At 43.5% G+C, this 13,564-nt stretch overlaps 1 protein-coding gene across 1 annotated transcript in view; it reads right to left on the reverse strand.

Moving 5' to 3' along the window:
• PAXIP1 (PAX interacting protein 1) overlaps positions 1-2,864 on the reverse strand; it is a 29,761-nt gene extending 26,897 nt beyond the window's left edge. Inside the window, exon 1 of the mRNA XM_015619508.3 lies at positions 2,493-2,864. Coding sequence (XP_015474994.1) covers positions 2,493-2,582 — 90 coding nt within the window. The 5' untranslated portion in view covers positions 2,583-2,864. The remainder of the gene's footprint in view (positions 1-2,492) is intronic.
• Positions 2,865-13,564: the final 10,700 nt, after the last annotated feature.

The raw sequence follows: 13,564 nt of genomic DNA on the forward strand, positions 1-13,564 counted from the left end.
CAGTTATTCACCTGAATAAATTACTTTTTTCCCCTTATTCTGGGATATGTTTTGATTAGTGTACTCACTTTTGCTAGGCCTGTTTTAATATTTATTATGGTAACTGGTTTTCTGTTTTCTGTAAAACCATTTAGAAATTTAAGCTGATCAAAGTGTGCTCCTCCCCAGAAGATGGAAGATATTCTTTGCAAAATCAAGCTGGTGTCCACGTAAAAAAGCACCAAATGTATCTGCAATTTGTGTATCAGTAATGGGACAAATTTCACCCTAAGAACTGTTTGAGTTTGATTTACAATTCCTGCATTCTGTCTTGGCTCAAAACACACCTGATAAACGCTCCTCACACTCAGGTGCCCCAGGGTATAACAGAGGACACCCACAGGAGGGTGTCCTGGTCTCAGTATTTATTTATTTTATATATATATATATTTATAATATAGTATTTATTCTCAGTAGCTGCTAAGGTTCCGTGTTTTGGATTCCGAACGGGAATAATGTTGATAACACACTGATGTTTTGGTTTTTGCTAAGTTGTGTTTATCCCAAGTCAAGGACTACTTTTTCATGTCTCATGCTCTGCCAGTGAGGAGGTACAAAGAAGGCTGGGAGGGAGCACAGCCTGGACAGGTGACCCAAACTGGCCAAAGGAATATTCCACATCACAGCATGTCATGCCCAGTATAGCAACTGGGTGAGTTATCCATAAGGACTGATCTGGGCTCAGGAATGAAGTCAGCCATCAGCCAGTGGATGGTGAGAAATTGTACTGCAAGCATCACTTGCTTGGGGTTTTCTTTTTTTCCCTTTTTCTTACCATTATTATTTACCATTACTATTGTACCTTACCTGGTTTTCAATTATTAAACTGTTTTTAACTCAACCTATAAGTCTAATTTTTGAATCTCCTCCCCATTACACTGTGTAAGGGTGGGGGTGAGATAGCAGCTGGGTTGTGCTTTGTTGCCAGCTGGGCTAAAGCCAGTACAGAGGGTTCTCCCAGGAGCTGGCCCCAAGCTCTGCTGAGCTCAGCCCAGCCCAGCTCACCTCCTCACTCTGACCCAGCTCTGCCTCCCAAGCCAGGCAGAGGAAAATTCAGTGCACGGAATATGAAGCAAATCAAAGCCCTATGACAATGACTCTGACTGCAAAAAAGAATAAAATTTAACATGAGAAAGAAAAACAGTTTAAGAGAATGCTTGTCTACTTTCTCTACAAGAAATCTGCTCATTGTCCTCCCATGTCAACACACAATTAAGAACAGGCCTTTCAGGATACTACTCCTACGACAAATGATATACAAGAGTGCTACAGGAGTTTTGCACTCATCCTCATACACATACTAACATTGCTGCTGTAGGGTTTTTTGATAAGTACGGGAATTTGTTTCTAGAGTGCTATGCCACTATCACAAATTTTATGTCTAACGCCTAAACAACGAAATTTTGTACCTAGATACCTGCGTGTAAGAAGTTTTCATCCTGATTTTTAACTGCATTCTTCCTAGATTGTATCTCTTTCAGCACAATAGGAATGAAAACCATCGGAACAGACCAGTGCCTGTGTCTCCAGTTCACTTACAGGCTTACGAAGCTCAGTGAGTGCCAGGGCAGGAGGCAAAAGGAACCCAACGCTGAGCTAAGACTTTATGCAGCAAATACCAGAGAGGCAAAGACTTTAACTTCAGCGCGAAGCATGCAGTAACCTGCTTGCAGGAAGCTGCCGTCCTAGAACTCTGCACGGCGCACTCCCAACACCTGTCTAATTGGACACGCCACAGAAACTTTGCTTCAACCACCTTCGCCCAGCACGGGCGTTATTCCCCCAAAGGCCCCCTGCATTACTCAGGGCGCTGCTCCAGGGCATGGACAGGGGGCCGGGCGGTCCCTGGCCTAAACTGCACCAGCACCGCACCGGGCGGCCTCGGGGCGGTACCAGGGCCATGCTCGGGGCCGCGCCAAGGCGGGAAGGTCTGTGTGGGAGGGAAGAGCCAGTCCGGCCCCCCGTGACGAACCTTCCCCATGGCCTGTCCCTGTGTACCCGTACGAAACCGGGCACAGGGAGGGGCCGGGCCTGGCGAGTGCTCGAGTCGGAGGAACGGCAGCGGCGGCGGCCGCTGCCCCCGCTGCCCGCCCGGCCCGGCCCGGCCCAGGAAGTCCCTCCGCCCGCTCCTCCTCCGCTCAGGAGGCTCTGGCGGGGCCTGCGCGGCGGGGCCGCGGCTCCCATGGCGGCGGCGGCGGCGCTTCCCGCGGGCACGGCCGGGATCGGGGCCGGGATCGGGACCGGGGTCTGGACTGGCCGCCTCCCCTCCCCCCCAGCCATCCCTCACGGTCCCTCAGGCGCGCTCCCTCCCACTCCCGCCCTTTCCCCGTGAGGCGGCGCGAGCCTCGAGCCCGCGCGTGGTAGCCGGACGATTCCACAGTGCCCCCCCGCAGGGATGGGGTGGGGGAGAACGAAGGGGAAGGCGGGCATGATCTGAAGGGATGACCCGGTACCTTGGGGTCGATGTCTCCCACCACGAAGAATTTGACGTCTTTGAACATCTCCTCCGGGACTTTCAGCTCTTCCTCGTCGTCCGCCAACATGGTCCCGGGTGGCAGCAGGGAGCGCTCCCCCCCCGCCCGCTATTCTCCCGCGCTCACTGTAGAAAACCCGCCGGGGCCCGGGTCTCTCCCGTCCCCCTCCCCCCGCAGAGCCGCCGAACCGCGCGAGCAAGGCGCGCGCTGCGGGACACACCATCCCCCGCCGGGACGTAGGGGGGGTGGAAGGGGGAGGGGAGAGCCGCCCCCACAAAGCGGCTCCCCCCGCCCGATTAGCCACCACAGCTGCTGCAGGGCCGCGCCCGCTTCTGATGCACAGGCGCTATCCCTGCTCCTCCCTCTTTCCCCGAACCGGACCGGCAGACAGCATCCGGGTCCGCATCTCCCCCCGCGCGGGATGCAATGGACTCGCCCCGAACGACAGAGGCGGGCAGCGGGGATACCCGGCCCCGCCCATTGGGGGGGGAGGGAAGAGGGAGGGAAGGCGACAGCCCTTGGCCCCGCCCCTCGGGTCGTCCAGGCCCCGCCCCGTCAGGCCCCGCCCCTCGGCCCCGCCGTGAGGGGACGCGGGTGATGGCGGCGGGGCCGCTCAGCCGCCACTGCTGGCCAATAGCTGTGGTGTGTATTCCAGCACCCAGCTCACCAGTGAACGTACCGACTGCTCCCGAAATCATAACACACAAGCGCTAAGGTTGGAAAATACCTATAAGGTCATCGAGTCCCACCGAAATAAGGCATTTCCCTCAGAAACTGCAAAGCATCCATCTACATTGATAGGGAACCGTTCCCATCTAGCTGGGGATGTATCTTAACTATTTTCGATAATAGAAAACAGAAATGATCACTTTATATAAGTTACAGTCAACAGAAAGAAATGAGCACTTTCAGAGCCTGCTTCATGTCATATATTTTAAACCTTGCTGCATTGACAGGGATGTTTAAAACATAGACATTATAATTGTATCTATGTAATAAGCATGCTGTTTTCCAAAGGAGTTATGAACCCCCTCATAATACTTTGATGTGGACAATGTTTCCCTCCCGTACTTGGAGCAATGTTAAGAGATAGCATTGTGAGATTTACTGGAATAAAAATACAGGACACCTACTGTTTTCCCTCCTGCCTGCAAGGCCTGCCTCACTTTCCTGGGAGGAAACTATTTTTTTTTTACATATGTTATTCTTGAAATTATGGTAGAAACTGCAAATCGGTTTACAAGACATTTATTTACCTTCATGATAAAGGTTTCACCCAGGTCTCCTGGATCTCCACATGACATCATCCCCTTTCTACTCCAACTATGTAAGAAATACCCAACCTATCACTTGCTCTTTTTCCACTCCAGAAAGAACATTTCATTGAAGGTTTTACTGTTTTGCCCACCCTCCTGATGGCATTTTCTTTTTAAAGTGAAAATCAAACTAAAAAGTGCTTAACTTTTATATGGTTTGTTGTGGAGCAGGAAAAAATAGTAGAAATAGCCATCTGCTTTTAAATCTATTTATCCCTTTTTTTCAACAATTTATATTCTCATCTCGCTTTCTATCTTTTCTAATAATCCATGTTTAGGGTAATTTTCTAATGTGTCCTGTATTTCCTGGACTGTCTTTGAAAAGACTTCTCTGAGCTCTGCTTTTCTTTATTGCTGCTCTCCAGGCTGCCCTGTCCAGCCTTTGCTTTCTTAGTTCCCTAATCTTCACTCTTTCCAACTCCAACTTTGATCCATTTTGACTTCTTCACACTAAACTGGACCACTTTGACCAAAATCTTCCTTCACCTGCAGCAAAATATTTTTCATATTCTTCTTGATCTATCAGATTTCATTAACACCACTGCTTCCTGAGCTTCCTTTCCTGCTGGATTTCACTGCCTCTATAATTGTCTTCATCTTCCAGCATTGGTAATTTTCACTTCTTTTCTTTGATAAATATAGCTATCTCTCAGGTTTCTATTCCAAATTCTCTGAGTTCTTTCCTGTTTCTGATGTCATTCACTACATAGATTCATCTTTCTCGGTGCAATCATTAAATTGCCCTTTCCCACAGGAATACTTTCCTTATATCTGAGTCTCTACATTATCACATATTCCCACTCCACATGAAGAAAACTAAAGTTTTGTCCTCCAAGGGTTTGTTCTCTTGATTTCCCTTCTCTACCTATTTTCTTTGTTACTCTAATGAGTTCCTCCAGCCTTCCTATCCTTCGGATTTTCCAGAGTAACCTAATTTTTGGTTCTTCATATAACTCCAAGATTACAAGTATTTCAAAACAGTGTTATGCTAATATTAGCAAAAAAAAAAAATAAAAAAAATAATGCAAACAACCTGCACACAGTTTTCATAATATTGCCCCTTCCCAAACTTTCAGCTGGAGTTGCAGCTATCAGGTGGGACCATCTTGGCTCTTCTATTTGTTCAGCTAGTCAAATCAGAAGAATATGAGGTGAATTTGCTGTTTGAAATCACAACAATTTTAAAATTCTCTAGAAATAGAAGGTCAGATTCCTATGTCAAATCATTGCAAAATCAATTTTCCACAAACAAAAAGTACCCATACATAAGGGTAATTGTAATTATCCTTAAGGGTATATAGGATTTTTTTAACTATGATAAAAATTCAAGAATAAAGGGTGGTTCCATCCACAGGATGGAAGTGGATGTAATGAAATGTGAAAAAAAAAAAAAGAAAATTTAAGAATTTACTGTAATAGGTTTACCAGAAGAAAAGTGTTTCATAAATTTGGTCCTGTATAGCAAAGAGAAAGTTGTTGTTCCCCTGACCTGGGATGTGGGACATGGACTTTTGGGTCTGTTCTCCTCTTCCTGAATGGAGTAAAAGTAACTTCGCTGAGGCACAAGGCAGCGATGGCCACTGGATGCCTAAATCCTCTGGATGTTCCTCAACCATATTGATACTATTTTCCAAAGAAATGGGAAGAATGAAACCATCCCACCCTCCCTCCCCCAGATGAGTGAGCACTGGAGGCAGCTCCTGGACAGAGCCCCAGAGCCGTGCTTGGTGACAGCAGCACTTGGAAAGTCCTGCCCAACTGGAGCAGATGCCAGGCAGGTGACCAGCTGTGCAGCACAGCCAGAACAGGGGTGTTTCTATTATGTGCCATGAAACAACGCACAGCAACAACTCTACAGAAAACCTGCCTGGTAGCACTTTAAACACCTGTCAGTTCTAATGGCCCTGATGAGAAATTCTGTAGATCTCAATACTGGATTGCACACAGAGGCTGTTGTACTATCAGCAGTGCTACTAATCTTCTCACACAGAAATAGCTTTCTTAATTCACAACTTTTTAGCTTCAAAATGACCACTCCCAGAAGAAAAGACTACTGTCAGGAGTCACAAATTTTTCCCCTTAAGTTCTAAATAAGCAGTGGAATTAAATTAATTAACATATTTTTACTTCTTTATGTATTTAATGAATCACCTGTCAAGAAATTATTTCAATTTTAGCAATTAGACTACTTCTAGAAAAAATGAATAGATCCAGTTTCACACCATGTGTGTGATCTTGTTTCCGGACCATAAGAGCAGAAAACTAGATGGAAAACATATGTTTTTGAACAAGAAAAATATGTTATTGAACAAGAAAAATATCCCCTGAATTTGCCAGAAATAAATACCAGCTTCTGCTCGCAGGTCAGCAGACAGAACTAAGTCAAATCGGTGGGCTGGCCTCACTGCTCAGGTGTAGAGCAAAGTGCTCTCATGTATTTAGCCTCAATATGGATTTGTCAGGATATGAGTAAAGCTCATCTGCACGAGCTGAGTCACAATGGAAGGAGGGGGAACCCAATTCATACTCTGCAAGATGCTTCCAGCCCCATCCCAGGGATCATCGGCCCATCAAAAGTCCATCTGCAAGCCAGAGGAGCATAGGTAGGTGGGAACCCACACCAAGGCACCTCACAGGGCCTCCAAAGTGTCCCCAGAGGGAGAGCAGGGGAAGGCCATTGGTGCTTCCCTGCTGGTGAGAGTGCTCTGAGATGATGTGACACCGGCCATGTTCACGTGTTTGTCATCACCAGTCATGTGTCACATCAACAGTACATTATCTGTGCTAAAAACACTCCTCTGAACTCTTAACTGCGAGAGCTCTGTCCAGAGAACTTAATAAGCATGTTTCCAGAAGAACTGTGATCTAAATTTTGTGTTGGATGTTGCTTGCATGAGGTAAAAGCCCACCAAGCTGACAAGATTTGTGCAGACAATTAGTCTTTGCTTACATAAATGCCTTATCTGTGTGCACAAATGATTATATGAAAAATTCATTCACACCTACAATATCATATTTAGGCATAATTGCTTGTGAAAAAACAACAGCTTGATTTTTTTTTTATCTTGGAGTTAATTAAATTTGGAGCTCAGATTAAACTGTATATGTATTTTACTCCAGTGAGCAGAAGGCTTTCTTTGTCCTTTGTTAATAATACATACTTGTTTGGTAGCAGCTGGCTCTCTAGATGTTACTTTTCCAACAAAATATATCTTCACAAAGTACCCAGTGTTTTACAGAAGCTGATGCTAGTTTCAATGTGCCTGGAAAGTTGTTGAAAATCCCAAAAGGCATGCTGCCTGCATTATCTCCATTCCCATTTCTTAATGTGAATAAGATCTGCTTTTTAATCTGAATCCAAATGTGCAAAACAGGTACACAGAGGGCTCTGTTTTGGCTTGAGCTGTCTATGCATTTTTCCTCTTTCCTTCAGTGGGACTGCTTGCAATGGCAAATATGATTTATAATTAAAAACTTTCTTATTATCTGTACAGCAACACTGAATCCTAAAAGGCTCCTTTGGAACTGGTAGTTTCATTTTCGATTCTCTTCTAATTCCAGAACTGCACTGAAAATCCCTTGTCATTTGCTTGACAGTTTTCTTTTTTAATATAATAGTTACAAATTTACTTCATTTTTTTTTTATAAGTGCCAAGTAGCAAGTTCTACCTTTGCTATAACTGTGCATAAAGGAGCATGGGGGAAAATGTTCTGATTAGCACATCTGAATGTGAGGTCATTTTTTTGTCAGAAGTGAGATGTAGTGGTAAAAGAGGAGATATACTCCTTTGTGTTACCTGCTAAGGAATATGAAAGGTTCATTCACCTTTACAAATAAATTCTTTCTTTCTTTCCCCCAGACTGCCAATAACCACCTCTATATAAATTAAATATACATACTTATATATATACATATATAAATACATATATAAAACATTGTAACACTTTCCTAATGAGTTTTGGACCTGATTGTATTGCACCAGGAAAGAAGAATGCAGGTCTTCCCAGTGCTCTGGGAAAGAACAAATAATTTGCCACAAATAAAATGTGATACTATAATTTATAGACTCCATTCTTTGTACCTCAAGAGAAGTCCTTGCTTCTGCTCCAACTAAGGGACCTACCAATTTCTGTGTATTTTCTGAGTCTGAGAAAAAATATTTGTGAAATATGGTGGGTAATTATCCCTGTAGCCCTTATTTGTAGCTTGTCAAGATTACATCATTTACAGGCTTTCCATTGGAGTAAATCAGTATCAGCAAAACAATAGAGAATGCAAATTTTCCTTTGAGCCTGGGCTTTCATTCATGCAGGCTTGCAAAAAAGCTAATGAAACTCAAAGTAACCAAAATTAATTTTTCTGGAAATGAGCAAATCTGGAATTATTTGTGCCAATTTTTTTTATGTTATTCAAATAACATTAACACTTGTATTTATTTTTACTATATTAATGCAGAAATGCAGAAAAAGGCAACTAAAGTTGGTGGCATTGCAGAAGATATTACAGGACAGTGTGAAGAACGAGCCTGGGTACTGCTCTGAGATGATCCCCAGCATTCATTTATGGCTTTGTGCTTTTGAGTAGAGTGAAAACCTTAAATTTGTGCTGGTAAAACATTGACACACACATTGACATCATATCACTCTCTTTCTATATGTTGTCCAGATAATTAAATATTTCCTTTACTCATCCAGGAGGAGGAATGGGCAGAAGACACTTGCCTGAGGATGCATCACTATGGTCACACAGAAACTCTGGTGTCTTGGGGGTGACCTGTGCTGATCTTTCTGGGAACAGTCCATTAAAGACGACTGTTTTACACAGGTTCTCCTGACTCAGTTAACCCAGGGCTGGCTCAGTGCAGGCAGTGACTCAGGGTTCCTATTCTGGAGCAGAGACAGAGGGCAGCAGCTACACCAGCCCACCTGTGCCACCAGGGAAATTCATATGTAGCCAAGGGTCTTAGTGCTAAAACCGATTGAAAAATATTTCATTGTTGACATATTTTAACAGCAACTGCATCACCTTCAGAGCAGTTCCTCCAACTTACTGAGTGTAAGGCCAGAAGGCCACTTAGATTAACCTTCTACATGGAGCACTGGGAGCAAAATTGATCATTCCATTGTTTGTCCCTAAAAGCAGCCCCAGCCTGGGAGCACATTTCTGCCTTAAGACCTTCCCAAATGCTGGAGCTCAGAGAAGCATTTTCAGGGTGGTTGAAAGGCAGGTGCCTGCACATCCTTAAATGCAGACACAGGTAGACAAAGTTATCTGCTGGTGATACAGTACAAACAGAGAAGCTGAATGTATTTGTCACTTATTTCTGGCTGCAGCTTTGGGATGTTCGTGGTGCTTAGACATGGATATGACTGCATTATGCAAACAACTAGTTATTGTTGCCAGATTGAACTCCCACTTTCAGAAGGAACCTGATTTCTATTTCTCACCTGTTTTCAAATGAAATGAAGAACTTACACTGATATTCTTGAAAAATGTGTTCTGACAGCATTCTTATAACAGCCTTGAGGCAAGAAGAAACCAGTAGGTCTTCCAGTCAGTTTTCCATATAATTTGTCCATAGATTTCACCCCAAATACTCCTTCTCTGAGCTAAGGTAATATTGAGTCTTAATCTAAAGACATCAAGAGATGAATCCACTGCTGCTCTTAACTGATCAATCTTAAGATGACCTTGGAGCCATCTTAATTAATTACAGATTGACTATGCCATGCAGGAAACATTATGAAATGAGATACTTGTTACTTAAGTACCTGTCTGCCACTCTTGAATGCAAAACAAAAACAACCCATATTGATTTGATATCTAGAGTATGTTTATTCTATTGATTTCAACTACTGAGTACTAAGCAGGAGTTGGGATTCAGACAAACAGGTGTCACTGTCAGGACTTTCTCATTAGGGCCTAAGCTGAGGACAAATGCAGGTAAACTGCTTGTACTCTTAGACCAGTTCTGGCTCTAATCCTCTTTTTTGGCTTACAGGAAGCTTTCAGGGAAATAAAGGCTCTGAAAGCCCCCAAATGTCTTGGTTAGTTAAAAGCTCTGTGATATGCTAGAGCTGCCGCAATAGGTGCAGACAGATCTCTGGACCAGGAAAGCATAAAATCCATTTATGTCTCCAGGTCTAACTCTTCTGTGAACTAGCTGTGGCCAGGGAAGGCTCATTCAGTGTCTGGTAAGGTCTGTCACCTCTACCATATCCCTGATTCCTCTACAGCCCACTCAGATATGGTTTAAAATGTCCAGGAATTGGGAAAACAGGACAAGTGCCATACCACACGCAAGAAACTGTGATCACATTGAACCCCTTCAAGACACCAGACTACAAAAAAGTGGTTTCTTTTTAGTTTAGCTAATTACAGCCAAATATGTTACTTCTCCTGTTTGCTTAAAGGACCATCTTCCTCCTTCATCACTGAGCCTTCTGCCACATTCATGTCAATGTTGGTTATTTTTAATCTTTGACACTGTGGTAGATACAGATATCAGCTAAATCTTTGAAGAAGCCACCAAAAAGGTCTCTGGGTTTATTTAGGACTGGCTTTATTCTCTGTGTAATTTAGAGTAGCTTCAGGATCCCAGGACTTCCCACATCTGAATTCTCAGTGTTGCAAATGGAAGAAGAAATTGTGGTGTGAGGCAGCAAGCACCAAAGCTGTGATGATCTTCCTTCAGGGAGTCAATTACATTTGCTGTTTGTCTTATGGCACACGTAGCTGATTACTGTGTGAGGGCCAGGGTGCATTTATTTAATATATCCTTGAACTCTTGTTACATTTTCCACTCATCTTATTAGAGCCTTATCTTCCATTACACTCCTTTCCATACGCCTCAAGCTATTATGTGTTATAAGACCAACCTGACCCTCTTGTATCCAAAATGTTACTGAATTAAATCAAATTTTTATACTTTTCAACTTCAAAGTTATCTCTCGATGCACGTAACAAACAGATAATGAGATCTGCATTTTATTAGACACAGTGGAGCTCACTGATGTTTAACTATTAGGCAGAACCGTTTTGCTGCTCAGTTACAATTACATGATTTTTCTCTGTGGCTGGAGAGCTGTCAATTGATTTAATCATTCTAAATGTGTAGTAGGGTATTTTCCTCAGTGTTCTCTACATTCAGAGAACTGGATACGTTTCTACACTTTTTTTCTAAAAGGGAGGGGACTTCCTTGTAGTTACATTTCTCTACAGTAATCTTTTTGCCTTAAAATTTTGTGACAGTTTTCCCATGCTTTGCCTCTGAGTCAGGGATCCTTCAAAATCCCACTCTTAGCTTTAAGCATATCCTCAAACCCTGCTCATTTGGGTAGGACTAAAGCACTTACTTGAAATGAAGCAGTCATGAATGAGGATGGGTTTTTGAAATAAGTCCAGCTTAGAAAGGATCTGCTGGCCATGTTCCAAAGGCTGACATGCTGTTGTCAACATCAAGCTGTAGTGCCCTGCACATCCTGTGCTTTATAGTATATGCTCATCATTTATGATTCACACGGTGCTCATAATTAAATGATAACAGCATCAAAGTGGGATCTAATCAATGCAAATATTTAGGTCCATCACAGGCCATGAGAAGATCCGCTCTCCCCAGAAGGGCCCAGCTACCATGTGATTCTCCTGCGTGCTGGGAGCCAACTCACACAGTCATAAATAATCCAGTTAGTAAATATCAGAAGGTCACATACCCTGTCTGGTTCTGTGTGCAGACCCCTGCTCTGGCTCAGTGCAAAGAAAGCAAGACATGCAGAGAGGTGGGTCTAACCCCTTTTGCATTTTAAGCCAACAAGAACAGAAGGATATATCCATCATTTACTGTGTCTAAATTTGTGGTTTAAATCTAAAATTGTGGTGTAAATTAAATATCTAATTTCTCATAATAGGCTGCCTTAATTGCACTGAACATACCTTGGAGAGTGGTCTTGCTTTTGTACAACAAAAGCATGTCTCTCTTCTCTTGAAATGATAAAGGATATAAAAGATAGTAGAGGAGTATTATTATTATTCAGATAAAGAAAAGAAAGCTTATTTCACATAGGGATGTCTTTCTGAAATTTACTAAGCTGTCCACAGGATTTAGATATCTACATTTTAGACTCAGTTTAATACAGAAAAAAAATATTATTACATTTCAGAATAATAATTCTCCTTGAAATGAATGGGAAAGATTCATCTAGAACCATAGATTTATTCAGCAAAACTATTTCCTCACCTATTTCACTGACATTCACAGAAAGCAGCTGCCATAATTTTTTATAATAAATCCTAGGTATATGGATGGCTAACTCTGTTTGCACAGCCTCAGCCTGTACAGTAAACCTCACCTCTGCAGAACAGTCCAGCTGGTTGTTTATTGGTAATTGTTTGCAAGATGCACTTTTAGGAACCTGCTGTGGTTCTCCATGGCCTGTGGTGCTCTTTTGTAGCACTTGTCATTAATCTGGGGCTGTAATGTGATGTTTAATGGGGCAGGCCTCTCACTGGGCAGGAGGGATTACCTGGAACAAGGACATCAGGATTTATGGTTCCTTACAGTCACAGCTGTCATAAAAACAGAAAACTTCCTTGAAATGAAGAACAGGCACTGTGGAGACACCATTTCTCTTTGTGCCACTTCCTCACAATGTGTCAAGCCCAGGACTCCACTTGCAGCCTCCCATCAAGACCTGGCAGTACTGCAGAAGGGATGATGGCAGGAGAAGGACTGAGCACCCGCAGCCAGACTGGCTGGAGTGATGCCAAACTGGAGGGATGGGAAGCACATGTCTGTGTGGGCAGCTCTGCAAGACTGAGACTACCACTAGGAGTCAAAGCAAGGGACAGGAGATGTCATATGTGTGAATGTTAGATGGAAGGCTTTAAAACATGAAAATGTTGGTGGGTTTGGGGTTTTATTCTATTGAATTCTTGGTTGTGGTTATGCAGTTGCATTTATAACCCTGGCCAAGTCAGTTCCTAGTGGTGACATGGTAAAAGCTGCCTATATTAACTACTCTAGTGCTCAAGAAAACAAAGAATGGAGAGACAAGAGCATACAATGAAGGTGTGGAAATGTGGAGAGGAGGAAGGACACTGAGAGTCTGCCCAGAAAGTTCTGAAGTTGTATCAGGTCAGATGAGGAGTCCTTTTAAAAACCAGTGATTTTTTTATTTCCAAAATGAGATTCAGATTTGAACTACAGAAGCCACCTTCATATCAGACCCTGAATAATTCAGTAGTGTCAACATGGAAGATGTTTTACTAAATTTACACCAAAATCCTGATGAAATCATAAAAAAAGGTTCAGTCAAAATCTGAAAGCAGAAAATAACCAGAGGTGGAAAATTAGCTACAAAAGATGAGCTTACAGGAGTCACCAGCTGACCAAGTCAAAGCAGGTCCCTTGCCTCAGGTCAGTCTCTTCAGGACAAGAATTACATCATCCATTGCACCTACCTGGAGGCACCTGAAGAAAGGGAGGGGATGGCTCTGAAAGGAAAGGAGAAACTCACTGGTGGCAGGTGCCAGCAGCTCCCTCCACACCTGGCAGCTTCACTGTGTGACAAGGCACGGGTGGGCACACTGCTGTACCCCGCGGTGACTCAGAGATGCTGGCCACAGCCCCTCTTGCTGGATAGGTTTTCCCACCAGCAGCTCTTGCGTGAGCATGTTCCCAGTGTCACACATCTTGTCCCCAAAGTGGGAGCTGAGCATGAAGCACAGGGAGATGC

The sequence above is a fragment of the Parus major genome, chromosome 2, assembly GCF_001522545.3.
Source record: "Parus major isolate Abel chromosome 2, Parus_major1.1, whole genome shotgun sequence".
Classification (NCBI taxonomy): domain Eukaryota; kingdom Metazoa; phylum Chordata; class Aves; order Passeriformes; family Paridae; genus Parus; species Parus major.